Source organism: Netta rufina, assembly GCF_964035555.1.
Source record: "Netta rufina genome assembly, chromosome: 2".
In the NCBI taxonomy this organism is placed as follows: Eukaryota; Metazoa; Chordata; class Aves; order Anseriformes; family Anatidae; genus Netta; species Netta rufina.
The window spans coordinates 57959705-57971769 of record NC_140124.1 but is presented as its reverse complement, the minus strand read 5'-3'; the positions used below and the strand labels follow the sequence as shown (position 1 = coordinate 57971769).

General features: G+C 39.6%; 1 protein-coding gene across 1 annotated transcript in view; it reads left to right on the top strand.

Annotated features, from left to right (window-relative positions):
* The window catches only part of HECW1 (HECT, C2 and WW domain containing E3 ubiquitin protein ligase 1), a gene marked incomplete at both ends in the record, with an annotated part of 187478 nt that overhangs the window by 93615 nt on the left and 81798 nt on the right, over positions 1–12065 (top strand). The window contains one exon of the mRNA XM_084281623.1: positions 211–380. Within this exon, the coding sequence (XP_084137749.1) occupies positions 211–380 (170 nt within the window). The remainder of the gene's footprint in view (positions 1–210; positions 381–12065) is intronic.

Here is a 12065-nt window from a genome sequence, read left to right as displayed (position 1 = left end):
TCTTCAATTTCATTAGATAGTAATTTTTAAATCCTAAATCACAGAATTATTATAATTTGGTTTTATGTTACCTCATAAGAAATGTAATGAATTTTTTATATTCCCACCGTATTATTTGAATTCCTCACTGGCTTCCTATCTGTTTCTCCCAGAGAGCTACCTGCAATATGAAAAATAATAAATTTATTTATCTTGTTAACCTTCTTTCAGATTTTCAGGCTTTTGGTCTGAAGAAAGGAATGTTCTTCAATCCAGATCCTTACTTGAAGATTTCCATCCAGCCTGGAAAACATAGCATCTTTCCAGCGCTTCCTCATCATGGACAGGAGAAAAGATCGAAGATCATTTGTAATACAGTTAACCCGATCTGGCAAGGAGAGGTAAGTAGTTGAGCTGAAATTTGTTCAGTTGAGCTGAAACTTATCTTAAAACATGGCAATTACTCTAGCAATGGAAGGTTTTGGTGTTTTTTTTTGTTTGTTTGTTTGTTTGTTTGTTTTTTTGTTTTTGTTTTTTCCAAACCCTTTCTTGGCTAAATGGTTTCGTGACTATTTCATGACTTCATATCTTAACACAAAAGGCTTAAATAGTAAAACTTTCAGGATGGATTGTACTTTGTGAATGTAGTTTATGAAGTTAATTATTGAAGGTAAGCCTAACTGAGAATTGAAAAATAAATTTGGGTAGTGTGAAAGGCTGCTGGTAAATTCTTGTAGTACTCTTACACTGAGATGAGACATCATATAAAATAGAGTAAATATAGCATGCAAATAAAAAGAATCTATGTGATTGAAAAACATTAGCAGTAATATAAATTAAAGTCAGCTTTGGCACATTTGCTCATCACCTTGAAGAAATGCTCTCTAGTCTGCTGCTCCTTGTTGGAAGGGCTTAGTGGGTGTTAATGAGATCTCAGAGTTCAATTGCTGCCTGCTGTTTTTAAATTACACCCAAAACAGAAACAGACAGGAAAGAATGAGGAATCTCTCTAAAATTAAAGGAGCCTGACATAAAGGGTGTGATTTACTGATGTTCCCTGTCAGACCAATATTTTCACTGCAGGAAAGAGTAAAAGAAAATAAATAGATTAAATAGATCTATTCAAAATAAAATGCAAATTGCAAAGTAGTTTAGGGACAATTAGGTCAAACTGCATAAGAATGAAAATTTTAGTAAAGAAGACGGAAGAAATGTCACTGAATACTCCTACTTTGAGGAGGATGGTCAAGAAATTAGATATCACATCAGGTTATGCAACAGGTGAGCCTTTGTTGGGGGAAGGTTTGACACCTCAAAACTCATCTGAGAAAAATGCCTTCTAACAGAACTCACTTTAGTGGAAGGCCCTGTCAGGAGGCATCCACCAAGCCATAACGTCTTTCTTGCTCCAAGCATCAGACATATCTGGCTGAGGGGCCCCAGGTCAAGCCGAGGAGCTGGAACTGACATGGAGGATCAGAGAGCTGGCAGAAAGTAAAGTGCTTAGGACGCAGGCCTAGATGCGGGCAGGTGTGAAGAGGAATGCTGCTGTATGTGTGCCACACCGTGCATGGGATTTGTGGGAGTTTGCAGAGAGCATGGATGACAGGAGTTGATGCTCAAAGGAGGACTCAGGATGTGGCTGTGGTCCCACTGTTCTCTGTCTGCCAGAGTTACCTGCTGAGGTGGCACACAAGCTGTCCATATTAAAAGAGGGATGTAGCAGCTGTGCTGGAGGCTGAAAGCCAGCATTTTGGAAGCAGTCAGTACTGCTTGGAAGACTTCTCTTGACAAAGACAACCAATGTAATTTTCTCTCAATTCAAGGTCTTTTTGCACTGCTGCAGGATACAATAACCCCAGAGTAAGGATGTGGCCCTGATGAGGTGTCAAGGGTCTCTTCTCCTCAGGGCATAAAATATGGCTGAGTTTGTGGGCTGACATTTCTTTTCCAGCAGAGTATTTCCTTTGGCTGATGTGGAGATGTTCAACTGCATGTACTTGGGCTGCAGTTTCTACACATCTGCTGTTCTGAAGTCTTTGTTATTGAAAATACGTCGGCTTCTCTGGCACAGAAATTCCTAGGCTCCTTCAACTTTATGTTTTTTATGGGGAAAGGAGAGAAGGAGGACTACAAACTATTGCTGAATTGTGGTGATAGCCATTCTTCCATCCTCCCTTTTCACTGATGGATGTGAATACCTGAAATTAATAATATTGAGAAAATCATAGCCATTTTATTAAATCAATCAGTCACTAGTAGTTATTCCACAAATCTGTTTCAGGCAATGTATTATTTCAGAAGGGTGGTTCTTCCTTAAAGTTCTCTGTCACAGTCCGTATAAATAGAAGACAAGTTTTTTTATTATTATTTTGTTTTGTTTTTACAGTTGAATGACATATTTAATTTATTTTGTCTGCTAACTTGAAAAAGTCTGGAATGGAGAAATTAAAACTGTAGAAGTAACTGCAAGCTGGTATCTTTGTGTTCTTGATTACCCTTGAGTAAATTCAGTAGAGAAGTGTTGCCTTAATTCTGTAGGATTTCACCATCAAAATAAAATCCTAAAGACTAAGAGAAGATGATCCATTTGCTTATATTAATTCATTCTGATTTTCCCCCTCATATACCTAGCAGGCTGTTCTATTTGCAGAGTAACCACTTGCATTATAAGAAAACTCTAGGAGCACCATGATACCTTTGGCAATTTTTCATGTGTCATGCAATATTGATGATCTCCTTCATTTCACAGGCTATTCAAATACTGTTCAGCACAAGTTACTGTGAATTAAAGCTGTTCTTCCATTGCTCTGTTTAGTTGTGCTTTAGACAAGAGGACTTAAAAAAAAAATGAAGTTTCTTACTAAGTGATAAGAGATACATTTGATGTTTTGGTGCTTGCAGCAGGGCTCAAAAAAAAGAACACTCACTGAGAATTATTCGGTGAGGTTAAAGACCATTCAGGCAGGTTAAAGACCACGTGGTATCTTACAGTGGTTGAGAGGGTCCTTCTGTGATGTTTCTGTATGTTTTTACATACTCACAGAAGCATAACATCAGGTTCTGCTAAGCCAAAGTGTTGAATATTGCAGTGTGCAATGATGACAACTGGTAAGTACTTTGGGGGAGATCTAGACTAGTTACTGATGGTGCCTGAACCTCTACACAGTCCAGGAGGAGAAGTAGGCCACTGCAGGAAATAAAAACAAGTTCTCCTCAGATGGGGAACTTACTGCTGATTTATGGTTAATGGACCAGGTTCTTTTCATATTCCTTGCTCTACTTTCAATCTGGTGCATTCTTCAGCAACATCTGTACTGTTAAACAAAATAGATGAGGTCCTGGAAACCAGGTGATGCTGGACAGCTTGAACCTATGTGGTAAACTCTGCTGTCATCAGAAACATGTCAGCAGCATCCAAATGACTTGTTTGGAATGTAGTGACCCCATGCCACTCCTGACATTGGTTGACACTCTTCAGAACGATTGCCAATGACTGGCAAAGGAAATCTGGGGGGGGGGGGGGGGGGCGGGGAAAGTTCTTTTCCCAAATCTTCTGTTTATCTGGTAGAGTTGGGGAAGTTGACCGTCTTTCTTCTAATACTGATGTTAGAAGAATAAGAACATTTTACTTGTCAACCAGTACAAAGTGATAGACAGTTCAGGCAAGCAGTACAGATTGTTGGAGGTCATAAGCCACAGAGTAAACTGGTTTAAGAAGTAGTTCACATACTTCAAGCTGAGTGGCAAGTTCTGTCAATACATTTGTAGATAAAGTACTTTAACCCCTCTGGACTTTCCCTAAGACCTATTTATGGCATTTCTTAACTGTGGCAGTTTGTTTGAACTAGCTGCTTCTTTAGATTTTGTTATTTACTAGTGAGTATATAGAGAGCCTCAAGGAATGGGCAGTGAGATGGCTATAAAAGTTGGCTGCTGCAACTATCCATATATTTAAGGAAGTATTATCTGTTAAATGACACAGTGAATTTCAACTCCTATAATCCTAGTTATGGAAGAGCAGATTGCCTTGAAGTAGGAGCCCAGTATGAGGATACAAACCAACTCAACTCCCCGCAGCTTCACTCTTTGTTTCTTTGTTTCTTTCCCTCAGCCTTTACAAATATCGTTAATGTTTTGGGTGGCCACTTTATCACTCTGAATATAGCTGCATTTCACTGGTGAATTAATTGATGTGTGTAAGCAGAGGTGTTCAGCACTCTGTTGCCAGATCGCTTAACAAATAGTAGTTAATGTGTCACATCTGATAAACAGAATTACAGTATTTACACATGTATAACTTATACTCTCTGCACCTCAGATAACCTACAACCTTTCAAAAATACTGCACTTGAATAAGTTGTCATGAAGCCTGTCTCTTCAGATGTTGCCAACACACAATCAGAAGACACAAACAGGGGCTCGAAGGCCAGGGGGTGGTGGTTTGGGGAGAGAAAGTTTCTATACAGGCACCAGTGGTAGGGTTTGGATGCTGGTTGCAAGACTGCCAAGATTATATGAGTGCAGTTGGTTCTCTGAGTGATGTTTTGGAGCTCCTTTTCTTATGATGCAGGTTTATAACTCAGCCACTGGTTTTATGATCATAAATGCTGGGCTAGTGTATGATGGATCACCCAGCAGTACTGGGACTGAAAAGGCACTTTGTCAAAGTAGCCAGAGCATGCAATATGGGGTTTATGTTAGCTCTGTGCTTCTCTTGAGGCTTTATGTTGGCCATATGATGATGTAGAACAAACCTAGAGTGGCGCAAGCAGGGGATACTTGACCAAAGATTAACATTTCCAGTAAAACCATTCAAGATACTTTAACTCTCTTTGAATCAACAGTATGAATTTAAACTGGATGCAGGTTGTATTTGATCTGATTTTGATCCAATATTAAGAGCACTGGATGTTGACAGTCCTACCATCCTCACAGAATTAATGCACAATTTCATGAAAAGTCCAAAAATGTAAAGAGCAAGAGGAATATCACACTGATTGAACTTTTTTTTTATTTGAATTGTTTTGCTTAGATAACCTTTCTCTCCCTTCTACTGGCAAATACAAAATAATCTGCTGCAGAAACAGGCAAACCTTTACACGTAACTGTAAGTCCACCATATATGTAGTGAAATCCAGATCCTGATTTCGGTAAGAGTTTTGCCAAAGGGCCTGAGTCAAGCCTTGTGAGTGGTAGCTTCAGCATATGACATTCTGACACACATGGCCATTTGGGTCAAACCATATTTGTTTTACAATTTGTGTAAGATTGTTTTTAATATCCCGTGACGACTGGCAAAAGCCCAAGACATCTTCAGTTCCTTCAGGAATGGGTTAAAGAGTGAAAAAAATATCTAGCTTATTTTAATATGTCATTCTTCTAGAAACACATTTTTATTGCAACTTCCGCACTTAGAATACTAGCAATCTTGCTGGCCTTGAATTTTAGTACTCAAAAGAGTCCTGAAATATTTCCAGTCTGTTCTGTACTCATAAACTTGTACACAACATATGAGAGACAAAGAAAAATTCTAACTCTTAAAGCACTGTTTATACTTGATTTCTTCCAGGAGTTGTTCTGAATTTAACTGCTGAATCCCAAGGCAAAGACTCTCTAGGAGTATTTGTAGGGATGTCCCAGCCTTCAGCAACCATGGGGCTCTGTGTCCTAAGTTAGTGACACTGCAATATTTTCTGTTGTTATTGAGGACTACCATAATAAGTTTAAGAAACTGGAATTCCCCACAAGCTTATCTAGTTGCTCACGTAAGTAGTGTTGTATGGGACAGTAGTGACGTACAGGAGATTTTTGAATGGGGAGCAGAATCGTACAGATGGAGAGTGGTGAGTGCGTTAAGGATGTAATTGTTTCAGTAGAGTATATGAAATGAAAAGCCCACTAATGAAGTATTCAGCTGAAAGACTAAATCTGTCTTCATCCATCAAAAGGAATTTACAGCCTTTTAAGATTTACTTCTTCTTATATTGTCCCTGTGACATGATGGGTATCACAAATAAATTCTGTTTAATTGTATCACTTATTCAACTCCAAATCAAGAGCCTAATTCTTCCTGTCACCAATGTATTAATTTACCTACCTTTCACCAGTTATTATACTGACTGTTCTTAGGATTTGACTTGCACTTAACTTGACTAATCAGTGCTAGTGGACATACTCAGTTCATGTCAACAGCTTCCTTAATAATGTTATTGAGAGCTCATCGCTATGATCTATCCATATTCAGGGATGCAAATAATGTTGTTAAAAATAAAACATGAGAATTAATCATCATCATCATTAGTTAGCTTTCTATGAAAACTGTTCTTGGACTCTGGAAATGTTTTTATTATCTTATAAATGGATACAGATGTATTCTGCCAGGTCAGTATTAGCATGTGCCTTCAGTCTTCACCTCATGTAAGTCATGCACAAAACCCCCACAAAATCTGTTTATGGTAAGAAAATGAATTATCTGTGTATGTAAAACCATCCTCGGGTTTAGAAGCCAGAAAAAAAAAAAAAAAAAAAAGTCTTGGCACTAAGAAGCAGCTTGCTATCTGAACCTCCCTTTACTACAATGTTTTCAGATCTTGCTCCAAGATAACAGTAGTGGTATAAATTCAGATCTGTGTTTATGTCATTGGGATCGTTTGAGAGAATGGATGTGTCATCTGATCCTAGATAGCTTTGACTCAGATTTGCGTCTCTGTGAGAGTGAATCCACAGGGAAGAGGCAGGTGTGCAAAATCTGTGTAAATGAGTAGGAGTATCCTAATGACTTTACTGGGCAGAGCCCAAACTGATGATATTGTCTGCTTAGCCCAAGAGTTAGTATGTTGACGTGGTTCTTTCCATCATAGAATCATAGAAATACAAGGTTGGAAAGGACCTATAAGATATCTAGTCCAACCGTCCTCCTATCACCAATACTACCCACTAAGCTACTAAATCATAACTCATAGCACCTTGTCCAAGGGCTTCTTGAACACTGATGAGTTCAGGCTTTTAACTCTCAGGGTTTTCCAGTCTGGGAGCAGTCTTCCAGGACAAATCACAGGAGCAGCTAGTTGCCCACCTCATCCTTCTAGTGGTACTCCTCACTGTGAAGGGGTCCTGAGCTCCATTCATTTATATCTAACCTATGAACAGGAGCAGTCTCATCTTTGGCTGTTAAGGATCACACACGGAGACAACTGATACACCACATGGATGGTATGGGGTCTGACACCTTTTAGGGCCAGGCACCAAGTGAGAAACAAGCTGTTCCTAAGGGTAATTTCTCGGCAGTTTAGATGAGGCAATCTGCCATCTACTCTGTGGAGTGTGCAGTGTCCTGTGTCATCTGAAGTTCTAAGAGTCATTTCATACCATGTGATGGTTGGTGTGATATGCAAGGTAATGTGTTGTGGCTGATGTAGTATTGTAGGTAGTTACTGGTTTGGGCTAATAAGAATAAAGATTTAATTTCTTGTTGGTTACCCATCTATCCACTGACCACTGCACAGCAACTATAAACGTTGGATCCCATGATATCTTAAGAGTTCCCCCCTACACACACATTTTCACAGTGCATTTTACTTGAGTTTTTATAAGGGGATTAAGTGAAAATGTATTCTAGCTATCACTAAAATTTTATGTGGATTGTCCTTCCCAGGTGTCCTGTTTTCTGCAGATATCCAAGTAAATATATAAATGAACATTGGACAAAGTCTTTTCCTTGGGGGAGGCTTTAGTGTTGAAACTAACTGATTTGGTAGGTGAGTTGAAAACTTGAAAGCGATGTCTTCCTTTAAGTGTGTTTGTAATAAAGTACAAAGAAAGCCACAGACAAAGTCATAAACAAAATCCATTAAGTCATTTTAAAGTTTGGTTGGCCTCTGGACAGCTGGAGAATCTAAACTTTTCAAAAAAGCTAAGTCAGAACATCAGTATTTTAAAAATGGCAGAAATTAGATTTTCATTTTGTTATTTGTGGAAAAAGCCTGTTTATGTAAACTTGAGTATGCTATTTTACAGTTAGTCTCCATGTAAACGTTCGTGCCTTTGGATTCCAGTAGGTTGCATGAATTTCTTGTCCAGTTTTGCAGAGTTTGCACTAGCAGTTGTGATTCAAGGAACTCAACCTTTTTTTGTTTTGATCGTTTTGTAAAAAGTGTAGCATGAGTTGGAGTTCCCACAGGCACCTACTCTTGCAGGAAAACAGGTTTCTGCCCTTTCATACCTCATAATGATGCTTAGTAGCATCTTTACACCTGACCCTCTATAAATCTCCAACTTCCAGCACAAGCCACAAGGCCTATAAACACTATCCATCCTCCTAAAAAGAATCTGTATGATTTTTTCTTAACTTTCATAGATACACACTCAGTAAGGGCATGGTGAGTTATTAAAGCAAAGGAAGAGTATTTGAGAAATAGTAACCACAAACAAAATCATTTTTAGGTTCTGTATCTGGTTTGTTTTAATAAAGCATTATGAGTTTTCTACTCCTAATGATGATATTTGTTACAGAGTAGTTGAAAGTTGTAGATACATAGGACTTATCTTTGATGAAAATTAAATAAATTTGCATATGTAATACACTATCCTGCTGAGGAAAAAAGCTGAAAAAATGAGAAAATTCTGCAAAAAGTTTAATTTGCTTTGGGAAGGCTGAAATTTGGTTGCTGGGAAAAGTAAGATCCATTGGTATTTCCTAATTGTTTTGCATGTTTATAATTTGGCTTTATCATGTTGCCAGCGATTGTGAAAATCCTTCCAATAACATCACTGAGGACAACAAGAGCTAGGTTCTTCTTTGTATTAAAAATAATCTAAAAATAGACTGCTCAAGCTTCTCAGACTGCTCAGCTTTCAGCTCACAACACAAATTCTGACAAAAGACATTTTTTATTTAAAAATTTAAAAAGCTATTTTTTTAAGCATCCCTTCTGGGAGCTGAATGTTATGCCCATAATCTGTCTCTAGACACTGACTGTGGATCTAATCTTGATGCAGTAGTGAGTACAGCAATATCTGACATGGCTCCACAGATTATACGGGGAAGAATTCTCCTCATTTGTCTTTGCCCACAGTCCCTTGGCTCTAGTGGCTCTGACCAGAAATAAGAATTTCAAAAGACAGAAGTGTTTTTCCTGGATGACACAAATCAAGTAGTGATGATTGACAGAGGAGATGTTGGGAATAGGGCTTGTCAGGGGCTGGTACAGATGTAATATACATGTCATGAGGTTTCACTGAGTAAACTGATTTCCACTGTTACTGCAAGAGGTTATCATTTTCTGCCATCCTATGAGACTGTTTCAAAGTCTTCATTAACATCAACCATTTTCCTCCCTGTTACTTCCATGTGCTTTGAACCAGACCTCATTGTTTGAAATCCACTACCCAAAATATCATCATATATACCACTGAGTGAGGAGGATAATCCAGTTTTCTTTTCATAGCTGGTACAAAAATACATATTCACACAATCACATAATGGTTTAAGTCAGGAAGTCATCTGGTCTAACCCCTCTGCTTAAGCAGACACCTAAAGAAGGTTGACCAGGACCCTGTCCAGATGGTTTTTATATATTTCCAAGGAGGAAGACTCCATAACCTCTCTGGGCAACCTGTGCCATTGCTTGGTCAACTAAAAATTATTTCCTGACATTCAGAGGGAACCCGAAGTGTTTTAGTTTGTTCCCATTTCCTCTTGTCTAGTCACTGGGCACCACTGAAAGGAATCTGGCTCCATCTTCTTTGCACTGTCTCTTCAGGTATTTATATACATTGATGAGATCCCCCTAAGCCTTCTCTTCTCCAGGCTGAATAGTCTCAGCTCTCTCAGTCTTTCATCATAGGAGAGATGCTTGAATCTCTTAATCTCTGTGGCCCTTTGTAAGACTTTCTCCAGTATCTCCATGTCTCTCTGGTACTGAGAAGCTCAGAACTGGACACCCCAAGAGAGTCCCCACGAGTGGCCTCGTCGATGCTGAGGGGAAGGATCACCTCCCTTGACATGCTGAGGCCACCCAACATGGTGCCAGGGGTTGCATGCACATGGTGCCAGGTGCTGAACTTCATGAGGCTCCTGTCAGCCCATTTCTCCATCCTATCAAGGATGGTACTCTGGACGGCAGCATGACCCTCTGGTGTATCCATCACTCCTCCCAGTTTTGCAAACTTGTTTCAGGTATCCTCTGCCCCTTCGTCCAGATCATTAACAAAGATGTTAAATAGGACAGGAGCAGTATTGACCCCATGGGTACTCTGCTAGTCAGTGGCCTCCACCTAAACGTTGTGACACTGATCACCACCCTCTGGGCCCAGCTGTTCAGCCAGTTTTCCGTCCATCTCACTCTCTGCCATCCAGCCCATACCTCAACATGTGAGGATCTTACAGAAGGCAGTGTCCCAAGCCTTACTGAAGTCCAGGCAGACAATATCTGCTGCTTTTCCCTGATCTACCGGGTTGGTCATTTCATCATAGAAGTTTGTCAAATTGGCCAAGTATGACTTCCTTTTGGTGAATTCATGCTGATTACTAGTGATGATTTTCTTGTCCTTCGTGTGTCTGGAAATGATTTATAGATTAATTGATCAGCCTGTAATTCTATTTCCCTTCATGAAGACAGGAATGACATTTGCTTTCCTCCAGTCCCCATGCATTTTGCCCAGTTGCTGTGATCATTCAGAGATGATCGAGAGTGATCTCATAATGATGTCTGCCAGCTCCCTCCGTACTTGTGGACATCCCATCAGGGCCCATGGGTATATGTACGCCCAGTTTGTTTAAGTATTCTCTGACCTGATCCTCTTCCACCTCGGGTGTATCTTCCTTGTTTCATCCTTTCCCCCTGGGATTCCTGAAGGCTGGTCTTCCTGGTAAAAACAGCATTCAGTACTTCAGCCGCTTACATGTCCTGTATAACGAGCTCGGTCCCCTGTTTCTTTCAGCAGTGGGCCCACGTTTTAGAGAAGATCATGACATTCAGGGCTCTTTTTCTTGCAGATAAATATGATATTAAGGGCCAAGTATGGAACAGTGTAAAAACAGCCAATGTTTTGTAACTAAGGTACAGGGGTTAGCACTTATCAGAACAGAAGGTGAAGGAAGAGAGGGAAATGAGGGTTTGATTTGGTTCCGCAACCAAAGAAGATGACAGTCTAATCTTTAAATGTTACAAGAACCTGTGTGTTTTCATTAATGATTGGGAATTCTTGAAAATGAATTTATCAAACCTCGGTGTTTTGCTGGGGCCCATTTTTCAAAGGGTGGGTGATCAGTGTGTTCCTCAAAACAAGCGCTCCTTAGGGATTTTCAGGGTGTATGGCCTAAGCCAGAGGCATCCACAGTCAGGGATTACCTCTAAAAAATTAAGAATTAAAATTAGATGAGAATAACAGTGGGAGCAGGTGCTTAGATAATGGAAAAGTGCATTATGGAAAAATATTACTATTTTACAAACTGTCTCCAAACCCACCTCTTCGAATTCAGTTTTGATCTCAAACTGCTATGGTTTCCAAATGGTAAATCTTTTAAGCCCGGCCACAGGACACTTCAGATCCTAAAGACTTAATTGTGTTTCCAAGACACTGCTGTTTTCAAATATCAGAACATTCTTCTAGCAGAAGTGCTTGGAAACTGTGATCATGGGCCAGGACAGTCTCATATATTCCCAAATGCAGTGTGGTTGGCAGGTGGTGAAATCAGAATACAGTTTGATTTTACAGATTATATGGAATATCACTGTATTTCTATGCCTAAGAGGCACAGCAGTCTGAGGAAAAAAATAGACATACAGACATTTCCTCTGGTTGATTCTAACACATCTTGCTCCATGTGGCCATTCTCTCTGCTCAGTTGCTGACAAATGCTCTGGAAAATGTCAATGTGTTTCTTGTGCAAGAAAGGAGCCATCAGGCTCAGTTCCACCTGATATTATGGAAACAAATGTCCATGAAGGTTCTGATTTACTTCAGAGCTGTACCACAAGACAAAATATTAGTAGCATAGGAAAGTGCAAGTCATTTATCTAGGTTTTACTTTCCACTTACGGACAGTTCAGTCTCTACCTGTGTGTGTGCATGCTCTAACT